This window comes from Mustela erminea, chromosome 3 (assembly GCF_009829155.1).
Source record: "Mustela erminea isolate mMusErm1 chromosome 3, mMusErm1.Pri, whole genome shotgun sequence".
Classification (NCBI taxonomy): Eukaryota; Metazoa; Chordata; class Mammalia; order Carnivora; family Mustelidae; genus Mustela; species Mustela erminea.
The window spans coordinates 2,712,700-2,733,200 of record NC_045616.1 but is presented as its reverse complement, the minus strand read 5'-3'; the positions used below and the strand labels follow the sequence as shown (position 1 = coordinate 2,733,200).

Below are 20,501 nucleotides of genomic sequence, written 5' to 3'. Positions count from 1 at the left end.
GCGACCGTGGCCATTGCTGCTATAAACATTGGGGTACAGATGGCCTTTCTTTTCACTACATCTGTATCTTTGGGGTAAATACCCAGTAGTGCAATTGCAGGGTCATAGGGAAGCTCTATTTACACTAGGGAGCATTATTCCTCCATCAGAAAGGATGAATACCCAACTTTTGTAGCAACATGGACGGTACTGAAAGAGATTATGCTGAATGAAATAAGTCAAGCAGAAAGAGTCAATTATCATATGGTTTCACTTATTTGTGGAGCAAAACAAATAGCATGGAGGACAAGAGGAGTTAGAGAGGAGAAGGGAGTTGAGGGAAATTGGAAGGGGAGGTGAACCATGAGAGACTATGGACTCTGGAAAACAATCTGAGGGTTTTGAAGGGGCGGGGGGTGGGAGGTTGGGGGAACCAGGTGGTGGGTATTGAAGAGGGCACAGATTGCATGGAACACTGGGTGTGGTGCAAAAACAATGAATACTGTTATACTGAAAATAAATTAAAAAAACAAACAAATAAATAAATAAATATAAGAATAAGAGAGGAGAAGGGAGTTGTGGGAAATTGGAGGGAGGGGGACGAACCATGAAAGAATAGGGACTCTGAAAAACAATCTGAAGATTTTGGAGGAGAAGGGGGTGGGAGGTTGGGTGATCCTGGTTGTGGGTATTATGCAGGGCACAGATTGCATGGAACACTGGGTGTGGTACATAAACAATGAATTCTGCAATATTGAAAATAAATTTTAAAAACAAATAAAAATTAAGAAAAATATTAAGTGGAAGAACAAATAAAGGCATGGGAAACAAAAACAAAACAAAAACAAACTTTTGGCAGTTCATCAAGATAAAATATTCTGCACAGCAAAGGAAACAGTTGAAAAAAAAAGGCAACCCACAGAATGGGAGAAATTTGCAAAAGACATTACAAGGGCTGGTATCGAAGATCTACGAAGAACTTTCCAAATACAACATCCATAAAACAGATACTTCTCTCAAAAAAATGTCAGAAGACATGAAAAGAAACTTCCCCAAAGGAGACATAAAAATGGCCAACAGATACATGAAAAAAAAATGCTTAATATCACTATCCATCAGCGAGATGCAGATTAAAATCCACAATTAGATATCACCTTACACCAGTCAGAATGGCTAAAGTTAACACGACAGGGAACGCCAAATGCTTATAAGGATATGATGAAAGGGAAACCCTCTTATACTCTTGGTGGAAATGCAAGCTATACAGCCACTCTGGAAAACAGTATGGAGGTTTCTAAAAATTAAAAATAGATATATCCCATGACACAGCAACTGCACTACTGAGTATTTACTCCAAAGATACAGATGTAGTGAAAAGGAGTACATGCACCCTAATATTCATAGCAGCAATGTCCACAATAGTCAAACTGTGCAAGAAAATGAGATGTCCTTCAACAGATGAATGGATAAAGAAAGAATAGTACTTACATACAGTGGAATATTACTCAGCCATTAGAAAGGACAAGTACATACCATTTGCACGGACATGGATGGAACTACAGGGGATTATGCTAAGTGAAGTAAGTCAAGCAGAGAAAAATAATTATCATATGTTTTCACTCATATGTGGAACATAAAGAGTAGTGGAGACGAAAGTAAGGATGGGGTAACTGAAAGGTAAATCAGAGAGGAAGAAAACCATATGAGACTTGACTCTGGGAAACAAACAGGTTTGCAGAGAGGGAGATGGGTGAGGGGATAGGGGAACTGGGTGATGGACAGTAAAGAGGGCAGTGGTGTGATGCATACTGGATGTTTCATGCAACTGATGAATCCCTGAATATTTATGAAAAAATTAAAAAATTTAAAAAAGTCAATTATCATATGGTTTCACTTATTTGTGGAGCAAAACAAATAGCATGGAGGACAAGGGGAGTTAGAGAGGAGAAGGGAGTTGAGGGAAATTGAAAGAGGAGGTGAACCATGAGAGACTATGGACTCTGAAAAACAATCTGAGGGTTTTGAAGGGGCGGGGGGTGGGAGGTTGGGGGAACTAGGTGGTGGGTATTGGAGAGGGCACAGATTGCATGGAGCACTGGGTGTGGTGCAAAAACAATGAATACTGTTACGCTGAAAATAAATTTAAGAAATTAAAAAAAATAAAATTATATTTTAAAAAATTCAACTAAGAATGTCCTTGAGCCAAAAAAAAGAAATCTCTGTAGATAGAAGATATAGTCAATACATGCAATCGAATATTATACCTCCATCAGAAAGGATGAATACCCAACTTTTGTATCAACATGGATGGGACTGGAAAAGATTATGCTGAGTGAAGTAAGTCAATGAGAGACAGTCAATTATCATATGGTTCACTTACTTGTGAATCATAAGGAATAACATGGAAGACACTGGGACAAGGAGAGAAGGGAGTTGGGAGAAATAGGAGGAGGAGAGGAACAATGAGAGACTGTGGACTCTGAGAAAGAAATTGAGTGTTTTGGAGGGGAGGGAGGTTAGGGAGTTGGATGAGCCTGGTGGTGGTTATTAAGGAGTGCACATATTGCATGGAGCACTGGGTGTGATACATAAACAATGAATCTTGGAACACTGAAAAAGTTTAAAAATATCTGGATACTTTGTGAAAATCAGATGGAAATAGTACACAGCTAATTTGAGAACTATACTGATGATGAATCTAGGAATACCAGGTGTCTAGGTGAAAATAGTTTGATGATAGATTTCTTGATGTTCTGGATGATGATAATAAAGAGAGAAAGTGTCACAGCTATGGTTCAGTGATGACTTACATGAAGCATGTTTTAAGTAACCCAGATAAATTATTTTATACAATCTTCTAAAATGCATGGTTTTCCTCAAGCTTTGCTGATGTATACTTATTAAGTAAAAATTGTATATGTTTATAAAAAATAACTAAAATATAAAAATAAATAATTAATTAATTTAAAAAACTTTAAAAATAAAAATAGAATTACTATATGATCAAACAATTCCACTAATGGGTATTGAAGCAAGGGAATGGATACAATCTAAGTGTTCTTCAGCAGATGAATGATTAATATGTGGAGATTATATATATATATATATATATATATATATATATATATATATATATACACATCTTCATCCATCCAGTAGTCCATATGTTTATGTATATGTGTGTATATATATATATATATATATATATAATATTTTATTTATTTATTTGTCAGAAAGAGTGAGCATAGGCATACAGAGTGGCAGACAGAGGCAGAGGGAGAAGCAGCCTCCCCACCGAGCAAGGAGCTTTATATGGGACTCGATCCCAGGACGCTGGATCATGACTTGAGTTGAAGGCAGCCGCCTAACCAACTGAGCCACCCAGGTGTCCCGATGTACATATTTTTATACATAAAAACACATATTTTTATAATAATAGAGGTTGATATTATGTATATATTGATGAAAAAGGCAGAGAAACCTATGACTATTTATAAGGAAAGATGGTGCATAGGCATTGAGTAAACATGTATTTCTTTATATATAAATATAAATATATATATATATGTATATATCTAGTGGAATATTAGTCAGCCATAAAAAATTGAGAGCTTGACAACTGCAACAATGTGGATGCCCCTGGAGACTATTACACTATGTGAAATAAATTAAGGACAAATATCATATGATTTCACTTGTATGTGGAATCTAGAAACAAAACAATTGGGCAAAAAAAAAATCAGAAATAGACCCACAAACACAGAGAAAAACTGATGGTTGCCAAAGGGATAGGGGAAGAGTTACTGCCAAACATTTATAAGGGTGCAGGAAGTATGTACTTCCAGTTATGGAACAAATAAGTCATTAATGCAAGGTATAGTTAGCTACATGTGATTAACATAGAATAACGGATAGAATTATTCTCTCATTATGTTTTATACCTGAATTGTATGTGCATAATGTATAATGCAACTTTGCATTGAACTATACTTCAACTAATTTAATTAAAAATCAATTAAATCAATAAACCATTAATACATTTAATTATTAATTTATCTTATATACATTATATATTATATAAATATAAAAATACCATAAAATATATTATATTTATAATTACATTTATTATTAAAATAATAAATATTAGTAAATTAAATTAATAAAATTAAAATTTAATTTAAAAAGAAAATGTAAATGCAATATTTTTCTTCCATGAAGAAAACTCTTGACCATTTCATATCACATAGATGAATCTTGAGGGAATTATATTAAGCAAAAGAAATCAGAGAAAGATAAATTCAGCATGATATTTCTTATATGTTAAATGAAAAGAAATAAATCATGAGAAAGATCAGATTAGTTGTTGCTGGGGTGTGGGTTCAGCAGTTGGGGGTTCAGTGTATAGGTAGAGTGCAAATCTGTAACTATAAGTTGTAATGTACACATGGTAACTATAGTCAATAATACTGTATTGCATGTTTGGAAGGTACCAAGAAAGTAAATCTTAAGATTTTTCACCATAACACCAAAAATTGTTCAATCATTGGATGTGTTAACTAAATTTATTGTGACAATTATTTCTCCGCATGCACACACACACACACGTATAATTATGTAGTAATCTTAAATTTATACAATGTTGTATATGTATATATCAATTGTACCTTAATAAAGCTAGAAATAAAAACATATAGCAATGGAGAGTGGAATGGCAGTTACCACTAACTGTATGAGGTGATGCATTTGAACACGAGTCCATCTGCTCTATGTACAGCTAATCCAAGCACTGAAAAATAAGGTGTGCAGAAGGAAAATAGTTTATTCCAGAGGAAGTCAAACAGGAGGACAGGAGAGCAAAACTCAAATCTACCTCTCTGAATGGGGAAAAAATAAATATTTCTATAGTCATAAGGGTTGAAATTATGTATTATTCATTAAAATGTCAGAGACACTTATGAATATTTATGAGGAACCATCATGCATAAGCATTGAGTAAATATGTATTTAACATATATCCTCCGTTCATTTTGGGGTGGTGGCTTAGCACAAGAACAAGGCAAAATTCAGCCTCTGATGTCAGGAGGTTATTTTAAGTCAAGGAGAAGGGGATATGGGCTTGTTGTGCTGGTATAAACTGGTTTGATTCTTGGGTTTGTTATTGCTAGGAGGAATGAAGGGCTTCCTTGTTCACAGGCTGAAACCATATGGGATGCTCTTCAGTCCTGGCTTCTTCAAAGACAGCTAGTAAGTTTGTTAGTGGAGTCTGAAAATACACAACAGATGATTAGGGGTAAACAGTTTCCTGAGAAATAAGCTTTAAATTTTCAGCTAGTTTCAACTTCATTAACCCTACAGGACATAGGTTCAATAATAGATATGTTAATTAGTTTGTTTTTGTTGTCATTCCACAATATATGTATATCAAAACACCATATTGCACAACCTAAATATTTATAACTTTTATTTATCAGTTAAATTTCAAAAAAGCTAAAAAAAAATAAAAAGTTACCAGCTTTGGTGAGTGCTGTGAAGTGTGTAAACCTGGTGATTCACAGACCTGTACCCCTGGGGATAAAAATATATGTTTATAAAAAATAAAAAAATTAATAATAAAAAAAAAGAAAAGAAAAAAAAAAAGTTACCAGCTTACAAAACATTTTCACATTAATTCTCATAGCAACTTACTAATGGAGTCATTATTTCCCTAAAGGTATGGGGTGGGGGCGGAACAAAACTAAGCTGAGGATCAGAGTGATTGTGATTTGTTAACTCATGAAATTTCCATCTTGAAATGAAACAACTTTCTTTTCTTATTACAAATGAGACAAAGCTCCAATAAAATGATTTCCAGATGACATCATGCTATTGGCTTACTCCATCTAATATCTAATACACAAGCTGGAAAATCAAGAAGATTTCAAAAGACTGAGCCAGTGTCAGTGGGGTCTGAGACTGCTTCTGGGGTATCTGGCACTTGGAAGCTGTTGATCCAATCCCCAGAGGTGACTGAGACTACCCAGTAACCATATTGAAGGTAACCATATTGAAAAACATATTGAAGTTCCTGCAAGCCCTGAGCTAGTGGGAATACCAAGTTAACAACCATTACTTAGCACCTCTACAGGTAAGACTGTGTATAAACGCTCTGTCTATCCATATGTTCTTCACCAGGATGGACATACATCTGGAGATCTGCCTGCTTATTTTTGCCCTGCCTGATTCCTGATAACTTATTTAATTATTTATTTGGGGAAAAGAGAAATCGTGTTTCTCCACATCAACTACATATTAGAACCAGGGTAGGGAGAAAGCTTAAATTACTAATGGCAGCGTTACATCACCCTGATCTTGGATGAAGAAGATAATTTCCATGTGCATTATTAAGATCCATGAATAGGAACCCTATTATCAGCTACCACTACTTGATGATCAATGAAATAATTCTTTATGCATTGTTTTCCACACTTGCCTGGTGGTAAGGATAAAAACCTGAGACCTTGATAAACACCCACTTTCCTTGCCCATTCTGGAAATTTTATTTTTTATTAAGTTTTTCATTTTAATTACAGTATAGTTAGCATACAATGTTACAATAGTTTCACATGTACAATATAGTGATTCAACAATTCCATACCTCACCCAATGCTCATCATGACAAGTACACTCCTTAATCCCTATCAACTACTTAACCCATCCTCCAACCAACCACCCCTCTGGTAAGCATCAGTTTCTTCTCTTTAATTAAGTGTCTGTTTATTGGTTTCTCTCTCTCTCTCTTTCTTTTTCACTGTTCATTTGTTTTGATTCTTAAATTCTACATGTGAAGGAAATCATACAGTATTTGTTTTTCTCTGACTTATTTCACTTTGCTTTATACGATCTAGCTCCATTTATGTTGTCCCAAATGGCAAGATATTACTATTTTGTATGTTTGAATATTATTACTGTGTGTGTGTGTGTGTGTGTACCACATATTTATTCATTCATCAAACAATGGACACTTGGGCTGCTTCCATAATTTAGCTATTATAAATAATGCTGTTCCTGTAATCTAGTAATTGCACTACTGGTTATTTACTCAGAAAATACAAAAAACAGTAATTCAAAAGAAAACATATACCCATCCCTGGCATTTGAGATTCAGTTTTCCTGTAATCCTTGTGTCTTCATAATCCTCAGATAATTTTTACAATTTGAACAGGGAGACACTTGTCCAGAAAATAAACCACAGGAGTAATTTGTGCTATTTTTACCCAGTAACACTGTGGGAGGGACAGTGCAGCAACTCTCAGTTGTGACTTCAAAATAATTAAGGAACAAATTTGTTGTTTTTGAGATCCTTCCTCTGTTTTTTGTCAGTTTCTAACAAGGATTTGACAGCACAAGTTCTCCGTTTAATCCAGCATCTCATTATTTAATCTTGATGGGTAACAATGCGAAGATTAGCCTCAACGAGAAGTCAAATATGTGAACTTCACAAAGGCCAAGCCAGACATCCAAATGCCACCAAGGTTAGAGCTGCAATGAGCACCACAAAAGAACCTAAGGATTTCAGGCAAGACTGAGCACAAATGACAGTGTTGGTAGGGATACTCATTGAAAATTTATACTAATGCGTACTTTTTGATTTTCTATTGTTATCTCATTGAGTCTGATATTACATTTATAACCCATGGAGAACAGAAATAGTCTTCCCTTATACTTTTACCGTGTATATATTTTCCATAAAGAATTTTTACTTTCTGATATAATTCTCGGCTGCCTTTACAACAGTTATTCCTTTGATCTGCCTTTCATAGAATTAGAATGCTCCCACTTCTTTGCAGAGATCGAAAATTCCTGAAATGCAAGGAAATAGAAAACTCTATGTCTAGTGGGAATCAAATCTGCTTCCCCAGGTTTAGAAATATTTAAAGGAATCAGTATACTTTTGTAATTAAATACAGAACCCCATACATATAAATGTTATGCACAAAAGTCTTTTTATTTTTTATTTATTTTTAACATCTTAATTTAATTTTAATTTTTCAGTGTTCCAAGATTCATTGTTTGTGCACCACAGCCAGTGCTCCATGCAATAAGTACCTTTCTTAATACCCACGACAAGGTTAACACATCCCGACACCCCTCTCCCCTCCAAAACCCTCAGTTTGTTTCTCAGAGTCCAAAGTCTTATTTAAAAAAAAAAACTGTTTATGGTTTTACAATGATAAATGAAAACTTCAAACTTCTCCAGTAAACACAATTTTTGTTGTTCTTCTTTTGTTAGACAGTGAGTGAAAAACAACCTTCTGGGATATAAAGTCTTGGAAGACCATCTAAATTATGTACAAATACATGAATCATCTCACATATAAGTATCTCTTTACACACACACACACGCACACACACACGCACACATGTGTGCACACACACACACACACACACACACACACACACACAGAGTTCCGTACGTGGATTCCAAATAATTTCAAATGTCCTAAACACATTTCAATGTCTTAAACACATTTATACATACCTTTCTGTCCTCTAAAGAAAATAACCCATGCACTTATGTGAAACATTCCCACAAACCAAACACATTCCAAGAGACTGATCCTGATTCCTTCTCATTTCTGTCTTTCTATCCCATATCCTTCTTTGCTCCCCTTAGTAATTTCCTTCCAGCATGTCTTGTGCATTTCCTTCATCAACATTTCCATTGCCCTGGAAGAGTTTTTGATTCTTATTTTTTTTAAATGTGAATATGATCTATAGTTACAGTCTTTGTGAGATGAAGGATGATGACCATACCTTCTGTTCTTTAGATTGAGTTAATTACTCACAGATATATTCTGCTGTGATACCTTTGGACAAGAGCCATCCTTGCCTCCCTTTCACACAGTACCTTTGCCCTGGAATTTCACTTACATTCACCAACGTTCTACTACAAATGATTATTTAATGCCAAACCCTTGTTTAGATATTTTATTCCCTATTCTCAATAAGTTTTTCTTCTTGGTATTCTCTTTATCTGTCTAAATAAGCAAAGATATTTAATCTCTTTTTGTGGATTGGAAGGTATCTTTGGTATTAATTATAGAGGTATTTAATTTCAGTAAAAGGTAAAAATAACTTTAGTAACATCATCTTGCCTGCACAGGTGACTGTAGTTTGAGAGTAAGATACACTTGACCAATATTCAATTAGGTTCCAACTATCTGGTTTTTTACCCTAAACTCACTTAATTTCTTGAATGTACACTTCTGCATCTATAATGTAAAGCAAAAACTATCTGTTTTACATTTTAGGAATTGTCATTGATGCTCCAACTAGATAATGTTTGTAAACTGTCAGGTTATATATATTTGAATATATATATATATATATATATATATATATATATATATATTACATAGAGAGATATATATCTATCATCTATCTATATTTATATCCACTAAGTCTCATTGGATAATTGCTTATTTCTCCCAAGTACATCTCTATCAATCACTCCTTGAACTAAGCATGTCTTTCTTGTCACACAAACTATACTCTACAATTAAAATGAGTGTTTACACTATCACTCAGTGAGTTTGACTATACTTTAATAGACCAACAAAATAAATTACAAACAAAAAACTTCACCTGGGCAGATATCTGAATCCCTACTACTTTACTGTCTCTTGGAGAACAGTCATCATGCAATATGTCTTTGCTTGTTCCTGGAAGTATTATATCTGATATAGCCATCCAGAATTCCAATATTATTCATGTCCCATTCATGTGGTTCACTGAGCAATAACATTGGAATTTTTGTTCTTCATCTGGTCACTCCATCCGGTTTGGAATCTAAAAAAGAAGAGAGAGATTCTGCTGAAAAATCTGCACTTCAAGGATCAGAATTAATGTACAGCATGTTAAATTTCATTTACAACATCAACCAACTCATATGACGATTAAAAAATACAACACTGACATGTGATATCAGACTGGTGTAAGGTGGTATCTCATACACCTGTCTGACATCATATTTCAATTATTATTATTATTATATGTTTTCATATGTGGAATATAAAAACACTGGATAGGATCATAGGGTAAGGGAGAGAAAACTAAATAAGAAGTCATCAGAGAGACCCTTAACTATAGTCAATAAACTGAGGGTTGCTAGAGGGGATGATGGTGGGGTATCGACATTAAGGAGGGTGTGTGATGTGATCAGCCCTAGGTGTTATATACCACCGCTAAATTACTGAACACTACATCTGAAACTAAGGATGAACTATATTTTGGCTATTTGAATTTAAGTTAAAATAGTCTTTAAAAAGAAATGTGGTATCAGAATACCAAAATAGTGGTAAACTTAGAACAAAATTTTTTAAAAAAAGGTTACCAGCTGAAATGTGAAAGTATTTAATTAATTAGGTTTGGAACTGAATTATCTTAAAACTGTAGAATCTTTCACAAGAGGGGATCTTGGGCTCTCGATCAGTCGTTCTTAAGTGTTTTGGTTAAGGAACAATGGGTAGTCACTATTTAAAGAATGACCAAATAAGAAAATCAGATTTGATTTTATTGGTAAAAATGTTGTCTTGTTGTTTAATATGGTGAATAGTAGAAATTGAATCTTACAAGTATATTTAAGTGCGATCAAAATACGTGGATTAGCTTAAAAAATATTTTGACGTTTGCATTCTCCACTCAGTCAGGAGGCAGGATGATATGCATCCTTTGCCTTTAGATATGAAAGTCTAAACAAAACTGCTCAGCCAGGCCATATACAGCCTTAAGCTTTGGATTCTTTTTTCCCAATGCTGGCTTTCTGGATGACAGAGCCTGCCTCTGATTTTTTTTTTTTCCTAAAGTAAGTCTTTTGTGTAATATGTAGTGAGAGCTTCTAGGAGATGTAGTGAGATGTAGTGAGAGCTTCAATGACTTCATTGAGCTCAAGATCAGGTCCTATATATATATATATATATATATGTATGTACACATATATATATATGTATATATATACATATATATATATATACACATACATTTTTGTTTGTTTTGTTTTGTTTTGTTTTGTGTGTGAGCCTGCCTGTTCATACATATTCGGTTAATAAATGTTGATATGATTGGCAGATTTATTCCTAAACTTGCTAACTTGGTTTCTTTTAATTGTTATCCATGGGTATGGGGAAACAGGCTAACAATTTCTCTCCTCAATACATCATTGGCTACTTCTGTGGTCTTCAAGTCACACACACATGCACACATATTGTGGTATATTTATAAGAAGGAGTAGTAAATTCATAGCATGTACCAGTTTTGCTACTGAGTGGAAAGTTTGCAATTGTGAAAAAAACTAATGAATTACATAAAGTAACTGGTATAACTTAGTTTATTAATATGGCTCCCTGAAAAAATAAATTGTTTTGGAGTTGATCATTTCTTAAGTTTTCATGCAAAGGAATCAAGTTGGTATTCAATTTGATGGCTAAATTTAACTCTAAGAATAAAACACTATCAAAAATAATAAATGTTTAATTTTAAAAAGAAAATGCAGTGCATTTTAATCACCTGACATCTATTAAAGTGTCTACATCAGGATGTATAAGATATTTTATTAGATTTATAGACTCAGTAATCAATTTGACATGACACAAAATGATAGTGATCATTTCACTACTGTCTGGGGTCACACGTTGAAAGCTCTATGGTTATGCAAAGTTGTCCAAAGGTGTCAGTCAGTTTGGTTAGTTATGACTAAGACAGGTATGGAAGACAATTAATGCATATTTCTGTGTTGCTAAGAAAAGAATGTAACATAGTGTCCAGATGTTATTCCTGACTAAGTGCCCCATAACTTGGCCAGGACTAGCCTTCTCATAGTGTGGTCCATTTCACCAACATCAGAATAATTTGTGCTCTTCTTGGAAATGCAGATTTCAGTAGCTCATCCTAAGCCTAAACATTGAATTTTCTGGGTATAGGATCTGGAATATGTATTTTAGCAAGCAATCCAAGTGGCTCCACTGAACAGTAATAAATGAAAGTCATGAATTAAAGCTTAAGGTGGTTCAAAGATCCAAGTACAAAGAGTAGAGAAAGGAAGTAGAAAGACCCCCAATGGATGAGGGACTCTACCAATTACAGGACAGAAATTACTGATTTTCACCAAAGCTTGTTAAAATTTTTTTCTGCATAAAATACTCCAAAAACTGATGGAAAATACTTCTTTCAGATGCTCATATCCCTTTTTCTGGAGGATTAAGCTGGCATAGATGCAAAGGTTAATTGGGTAGAAGCCACAAAATCCTTGAAGCAATTTCTTTATATTTCTCTCTTCGTAAGTAAATAAAATTTAATCTAAGCTGACTTTAAAATACAGCAAGGATGTAAATCAAATTTTCAAGGTGTTCTTTTGATGGCTGAGTAACCAAATCTTCTTTATCCTTATATCTACTGGTGGACACTTAGATTGCTCCCATATCCTGGTTATTTTAAGTAAATATACTGCAATAAAAATAAGGGTGCACATATATTTTCAATTCAGTGTTTTCATTTTCTAGTAATGTTAAATAGTGAGACTAGTGGGTTGTATTGTATTTCTAATTACACTTTTTGAGGTACCTTTATATTGTCTTCCACAGTGGGTACACCAAGTTACATGCTTGTCAATAATGTGTGAGGATTCCTTTTCCTTCACTACCTTGCCCACACTTGTTATTTCTTGACTTTTTTGTGTTAGACATTCTGAAGTTGTAAGGTGATAAGTCACTTTGGTTTTGATTTAATTTTCCCTGATGATAAGGGATGATAAGCATCTTTTCATATATCTGTTGGCCATATATACATTTTCTTTGGAAAATATCTATTCAAGTTTTCTAACCAGGCAAATTCTACTAAACATTCTTTGTTTTTATTTAAATTCAATTAATTAACATAAGATGTGCTATTATTTTCTGAGGTAGATTCAGTGATTCATCAGTATTATACAATGCCCAATGCTCACTATATCTCATGCCCTCCTTAACGTCCATTATCCAGTTACCCCACCCCCAATAGTTCCCCTCCATCAACCCTCAGTTTGTTTCCTATGATTAGGAGTCTCTTATGGTTTATCTCCCTCTCTGATTTCATCTTGTTTTATTTTACCCTCCCTTCCCATATGATTCTCCATTTTGCTTCTTAAATTCCACATATGAGTGAGATCATATAATGATTACTTTTCTCTGATTGGCTTATTTTACTTAGAATAATATCCTCTAATTTCATCCATGTTGTTCCAAATGGCAAAATTTCATTTTTGATGGCTGAGTAGTATTCCATTATATATATCCCATTCCAGCATATATACACCACATCTTCTTTATTCATTCATCTGTTGATGGACATCTGGTCTCTTTCCATAGTTGGCTACTGTATACATTTTCACTATAAACATTGGGGTGCAGGTGCCCCTTCAGTTCACTACATTTGTATCTTTGGGGTAAATAGTAGTGAAATTGCTAGATCATAGTGTAGTTCTATTTTCAACTTTTTGAGGGACCTCCATACTATTTTCCAGAGTGGACAAACCAATTTCATTCACACAAGCAGTGTAAGAGGGTTCCCCCTTCTCCACATACTCTCCAATATCTGTTGTTTCCTGAACTAGTTATATTTTTCCCATTATGACAACGGTGAGGTGGTATCTCATTGTGGTTTTGATTTGTAGTTATCTGATGCACAGTAATGTTGAGTATTTTTTCATGTGTCTGTCATTTGTATGTGTTATTTGTAGAAATGTCTGTTTGTGTCTTCTGCCTATTTCTTAATTGGATTATTTGTTCTTTAAATGTGAAGTTTGATAAGGCCCCTGTAGATTTTGGATCCTAGCCCTTTATCTGATGAGATATTTTCATATATCTTCAGTCATTGCTTTATTTGTCTTTGGTTTTGTTGACTGTTTCTTTTGCTGTACAAAAGCTTGTCATCTTGATTAAGTCCCAATAGTTCATTTTTGCCTTTGTTTCCCTTGCCTTTGGATATGTATTTAGCAAGAAATTACACAGCTGAGGTCACAGAGGTTGTTGCCTGTGTTCTACTCTAGGATTTTGATGGGTTCCTGTCTCACATTGAGGTCTTTCATCCATTTTGAGTTTATTTTTGTGTGTGGTGTAGACAACTTCTCAGTTTCATTTTTCTACATGTGGCTGTCCAATTTTTCCATCAACATTTTTTGAAGATATTTTCTTTTTTCCATTGGATATTCCTTCCTGCTTTCTCAAACATTAGTTGACCATAGAAATGGACCCTATTGTCTCTATTCTGTTCCACTGATCTATATGTCTGTTTTTGTGCCAGTACCATGCTGTCTTGATGACCACAGCTTTGTAGTACAGTTTGAAGTCAGACATTGCGATGTCCCCAGGTTCGGTTTTCTTTTTCACCATTTCTCTGGAGATTCAGGGTCTTTTCTCATTCTATAGAAATTTTAGATCACTTATTTCATCTCTGTGAAAAGAGTTAATGATATTTTGATAGGGATTACATTGACTATATCTATTGCTATAGGTATCAGAGACATTTCAACAATGTTTGTTCTTATAATACATGAACGAGGAACTCCCCTCCCATTTCTTTGTGTCTTCCTCAGTTTACTTCATGAGTGTTCTATAGTTTTCTGAGTACAGATCCTTTACCTCTTTGGTTAGGTATATTCCTAGGTATCTTATGGATTTTGGAGCAATTATAAATGGGATCAACTCTTGAATTTTTGTCTGTCTCATTGTTAATGTATAGAAATGCAACTGATTTCTGTGCATTGATTTTATATCTTGTCACGTTGTTGAATTCCTGTAGTGTTCTAGCAATATTGGGTTGAAGTCTTTGGGGTTTTCCACAAACAGTATCATTTTTTTTTCAAAGAGTGAGAATTTGACTTTTATTTATTTTATTTATTTATGTATGTATATATGTACGTATGTATGTATTTATTTTTATTCAGATGTTATCGCTTCTCGGCCTTTTGGCTAAGATCAAATGTATTTTTATTCAGATGTTTTTTATTCCTTTTTGTTGTGTGATTGCTGAAGCTAAGACTTTTTTTTTCTTTTCAGTGTAACAGAATTCATTGTTTTTGCACGACACGACTTCTAATACTATGTAGAACAACAGTGGTGAGAGTAGACATCCTTGTCATGTTCCTGACCTCAGGGTAAAAGCTTTCAGTTTTTCTCTATGGAGAATGATATTCACTGTGGATTTTTCATAGATGGCTTTTATGATATTGAGGTATGTTCCCTCTATCCTTATACTGTGAAGAGTTTTAATCAAGAAAGGATGTTGTAGGGCACCTGGTTGTCTCAGTCAGTTATGTGACATCCTTTGGCTCAGGTCATGATTCTGGGAACCTGGGATTAAATTTCACATCAGACTCCCCCTGCTTTCTGGGGAGCCTGCTTCTCCCTCTTCTGCCTGCTACTCCCCATCTTGTTCTCTCTCTCTCTCTCTCTGTCAAATAAATAAATAAAATCTTAAAATAAAGAGAAAAAAAGAAAAGATGTTGTACATTGTCAATTTTTTTTTTCTGCACAATTAAGAGGATCATATGGTTCTTGTCCTTCCTTTTAATGATGTAGTGTGCCTGCTGGTGGATATTAAGGAGGGCACGTATTCCATGGAAAACTGGGTGTGGTACATAAACAATGAATCTTTGAACACTGAAAAAAAATTAAAGTAATGTTGTATATCACATTGATTGATATGTTGTGTTGAATCACCATTTCTACCCAGGAATAAATCCCACTTTGGTCATGGTGAATAATCCTTCTCATTTACTTTTGGATCCTACTGGCTAGTATTTTGGTGAGAATTTTTGCACCGATGTTCATCAGGAATATTGTTCTGTAATTCTCCTTTAGGATGAGGTCTTTATCTGGTTTTGGGATCAAGGTAATGTTAACCTTATAGAATGAATCTGGAAGCTTTTGTTCCATTTCTATTTTATGGAACAGTTTCAGAGGAATAGATACCAATTCTTTAAATGTTTGGTAGAATGCCCCTGTGGAGCCATCTGGTCCTGGACTGTATTTGTTGGGGGATTTTTGATTACTGTTTCAATTTTATTGGTGGTTATGGGTCTGCTCAGGTTTTTTATTTCTTCCTGTTTCAGTTTTGGTGGTTTGTTTATACATCTGTAGGCATGCATCTTTTTCTTCCAGATTACCCAACTTGCTTGCTTATGTCTGCTCATAATAAGTTCTTATAATTGTTTGTATTTTTGGTATTGTGTGTGATCTCTCCTCTTTCATTAATGATTTTATTAATTTGGGTCATTTCTCTCTCTCTCTTTCTCTCTCTCTCTTTTTTTTTTTTGATAAGTCTGGCCAGGTGTTTATCAATCTTGTTAATTCTTTCAAAGTTAATTTTGTGGTTGTCCCATTAATTATTTAGTAGGATGCTATTTAGCCTCCATGTATTTCCCTTCTTTCCAAATTGTCTCATGTGATTGATTTCTAGTTTCAAAGTATTTGGGTCTGAAAATATGCACGGAATGATCCCAATATTTTGTACTATTTGAGACCTGCTTTGTGACCCAGGATGTAACCTATACTGGAGAATGTTCCATGTGGACTTGAGAAGAATGAGTATTTGTTGTTCTAGGATTGAGGGTTCTGAATATATCTGTGATGTTGATCAGGTCCAGTGCGTCATTCAAAGTCCTTCTTTCCTTGTTGATCTTCTGCTTAGATGATCTGTCCATTGTTGTGAGTGGGGTGTTAAATCCCCTAATGTTATTCTGTTGTTATTAATGGGTTTCTTTAATTTTGTTAGTAATTTGTATATATAATTGGCTACTCCCATATTTGGGGCATAAATATTTACAATTGTTAGATCTTGTTAGATAGAGCCTTCAAGTATGATATAGTGTTCTGAGATTTCCAAGTTTCACTATTATATGTGGAGATTTGGGCATTCTTGATTATTTATTTATATATTTTGATATTGAGTTGTATAAGTTCTTTATACATTTTAAGAATTGACCTCCTATCAGACATATAATATGGAAACATTTTTCATATCCACTAGGCTACATTTTTTTGTTTCATTAATAGTTTTCTTCCCTGTGCAAAATATATTTATTCTGATGTAATCACAGAAGTTTATTTTTGCTTTTGTTTCTTTTCCTGAGGAGACACATCTACAATAATGTTGCTAAGGCCAATGTCAATGAAATTATTACCTATGCCTTCTTGTAGGTGTTTTATGGTTTGGGGTCACTAATTTAAGTCTTTAATTCATTTTTAGTTTACTTTCATGTATAGTTTAAGTGCTTCAATTTCATTATATTGCATTTGGATGTCCAGGTTTTCTAGAAATATTTATTCAATAGACTGTCTCTTCCATGTTGCACATCCCTACCTCCTTTCTCATAGATTATTTGACCTCATATGTGTGCATATTTTTCTGGTCTCTCCATCCTTTTTCATTAATCTAAGTGTCCATTTCTGTGCTAGGACCACATTGTTCTGATGGTTATATCTTTGTAATATATTTTGAAACGTGGGATTATGATATCTTCAACTTTCTCATTTCTCAGGACTGCTTTGACTATTTGGGGTCTTTTATGATTCCTTACGAATTGTAGCATTATTTATTCTAGTTTTCTGAAAATGATACTGCATTTTGAGAGGGCTTACATTGAAGTTGTAAATTGCTTTGTGTAATATAAGCATTTTAACAATATTAATTTTTCCTGTCCATGAGCACGGAATATCTGTCCATTTTTTTGTGACTTTTTCAATTTTTTCAACAATGTTCTCTTGTTTTTAGCATATAGTTCTTTCAACTCCTTGGCTAAATTTACTCCTAGGTATTTTCTTTTTGGTGAAATTCTAAATGAAATTGGTTTAATTTTAATTTCCAACCATTTTGCCATTAGTGCAGAGAGATGCAAGATTTATATTTATAAATTTTGCATTCTGCAACTTTACTGACTGCATTTATTATTTGTAATAGTTTTCTGGTGGAGTCTTTAGTATAGTGGGTGTTTGTTTATTATTATGTCATCTATAAATAGTGACAATTCTACTTTTTTCATACCAATCTGAATGACTTTTACTTAACTTCCTTCTCTTATTGCTATTTATGATATGGACAAACCTAGAATATAATATCCTAAGTAAAATAAGTCAGGCAAAGAAAGATATATGTCATATGCTATCATTGATATGTGGAATCTAAAAAATAAAAAAAAATGAAGAAAGAAACAAACAAAAATACAATAGAAATGGATCCATAGATATGTACAACAAGCTGGTTATGCCTGGAACTGGGAAAGGGTGGCAGAGATGGGCAAATATGGGTGATGGAGAATGGGAGGTACAGCGTTCCAGGTACAGAATAGGGGATATAGTCAGTGGTATCAAAATAGATTCATATGATGACAGATAATAGCTACACTTGTGATGAGTTAGCATAACCTATTAAGTTGTCCAATAAGTATGTTGCACCTCTTAAGCTAATGTAACATCACCTACCAAATATAATTCAATTGAAGAGGAAAAAAATGTGTCCTTTCTACCCCTTCTTAAACGCATTGAATTTAAGCTTGCTGCTCTTCGAGTCTCTGAATACAGATAACAAAGGAAGACTAACAAAACCCATTCTACTGAACAGATAAATGTTATTGAGGCATGAGTGTGTATTGGAACACTTAATAGTCCACATTCTGATGGAACGTCAACAAATTAAATACATAATATTGGGGTTTCCAAAAATATAGTTTAGTTCATGTGACATATTTAGTATATGTTACACCTGAATCACAAAAATATTTTATTAGAGCATTCTTACACTATGACAAAAGCATTTTGACTACAACCATTATTATGAAAAAACAAAAACAAAAACAGAAACAGCTGTATAAATTTAAGAATTATTTAGCTTATTGAAAGAGGAGAACTAAAGTTGAGGTAGAACAAGAAAATATAGAATGTGTTGAAGCATTGATGGGAAAAAAATGTGCCATTTCATGTTCTGGTTAATTACTGTCCTGCGACTTAAGTATCTTTATGAAGTAAGAAAATTCTGTTTTCAGCTCCCCTGAGAAATAGTTTATATTATGCAGTCAATTACTGTCTTCTATGGGCCTGCTTTATATTCATGTATTATGAAAGCATCCACTGTCTTTCAGGTGAAGTTGCTAAGGAGAAAGCATGGAGACAGGAAATGAGACATTGAGCACAGACTTCATTCTCCTGGGCCTTTTTCCTGGGATGAGACATCCAGGACTCCTTGTCTCTGTTGTCTTCCTCATCTATACCATGGCTATCACAGGAAACATCACTTTGATCCTCCTCATCTGGGCAGATCCCCACCTCCACACCTCCATGTATTTCCTGCTTAGCCAGCTCTCTCTCATTGACCTGGCTTTCATCTCTAGCATAGTGCCAAAAATGCTTGTTAACTTTTTCTCAGGAAAAAGGAAGATTTCCCTGATTGGCTGTGGAACCCAGATATTCTTCACTTTGACTCTGGGGATTGCTGAGTGTCTACTCTTGACCCTCATGTCTTATGACCGCTATGTGGCTATCTGCAATCCTCTTAAGTACCCAATTATTATCAGCCACCAGGTGTCCCAGAAAATGGCCATTGGATCCTGGATGGGAGGGATTCTTGCATCTTTGGCCCACACAGCATATGCCATGCACTTTCCCCTCTGTGGCCCCCGGGAACTCCACCATTTTTTCTGTGAGGTCAAGGCCATCTTGAAGTTATGTTGTGAGGACATCTCAGCCTATGAGAAAGGAGTACTAGTGACCAGCATTGTTGTGGTTCTTCTCCCAGTAAGTTTCATCCTGACCTCCTACACCCTAATCTTCCTGCAGGTCCTGCAAATAAACTCCCGTGAGGGAAAGAGTAAGGCCCTGGCTACCTGTTCCTCCCATCTGACTGTGGTCATCTTTTACTACGGCCCAGCCATGCTGATATACATGAGGCCTGGATCCTCTCACACCCCCATACTGAACCAGGGTCTCTTTATGTTTGACACCATTCTCACTCCCATGCTGAACCCTCTTATCTACAGTCTAAGGAACAGGGAGGTTGTGGGCTCAATGAAGAAGGTACTGAGGAAATGTCCTATTCAGAATAGGCTTCCATGTTTCACTTACTAGACACAGAACTTCCAAGTTCAAATATCCCTGGAGGCAGCAGGGTCTGAGGAAACAATGGGACTCCCTGTGTCTCCATGTCCTCTCCTCTTATCTCCTGATAATATCAGTTTCACATAACAAAACAAATGAATTCTCAGAAAAGAGAGAAAAGAACAACTATACCATTTTTAAGAGGTCTAAATCACAACCAATTCTCTATGTGAATATGAGCTTTCACCTAATTCCCTCATCTTGCTTCATTTCATATTAATTGGAATGGAAAAGCCCTCTTTCCTTTAGATATAGAAAAAGGTCTAATACAATTATAATGTGCTTGGGAAGAAAATACAGAATTTTTTCTGAGATCACAACTCTTTTTAGTTTTCATCAGTAACAAACATCCAAATATCCATG

At 34.6% G+C, this 20,501-nt stretch overlaps 1 protein-coding gene across 1 annotated transcript; it reads left to right on the top strand.

Moving 5' to 3' along the window:
- The first annotated feature begins 19,148 nt into the window (after positions 1 to 19,148).
- LOC116585742 (olfactory receptor 2L2-like) lies at positions 19,149 to 20,108 on the top strand. The gene has a single exon (XM_032335003.1). The coding sequence runs from the start codon at positions 19,149 to 19,151 to the stop codon at positions 20,106 to 20,108; it is 960 nt and encodes a 319-aa protein (XP_032190894.1).
- The last annotated feature ends 393 nt before the right edge of the window (positions 20,109 to 20,501 follow it).

What these genes read in the sequence shown, in the direction of transcription:
- LOC116585742 (XM_032335003.1), top strand. Translation starts at nt 19,149, where the DNA reads ATGGAGACAGGAAATGAGACATTGAGCACAGACTTCATTCTCCTGGGC.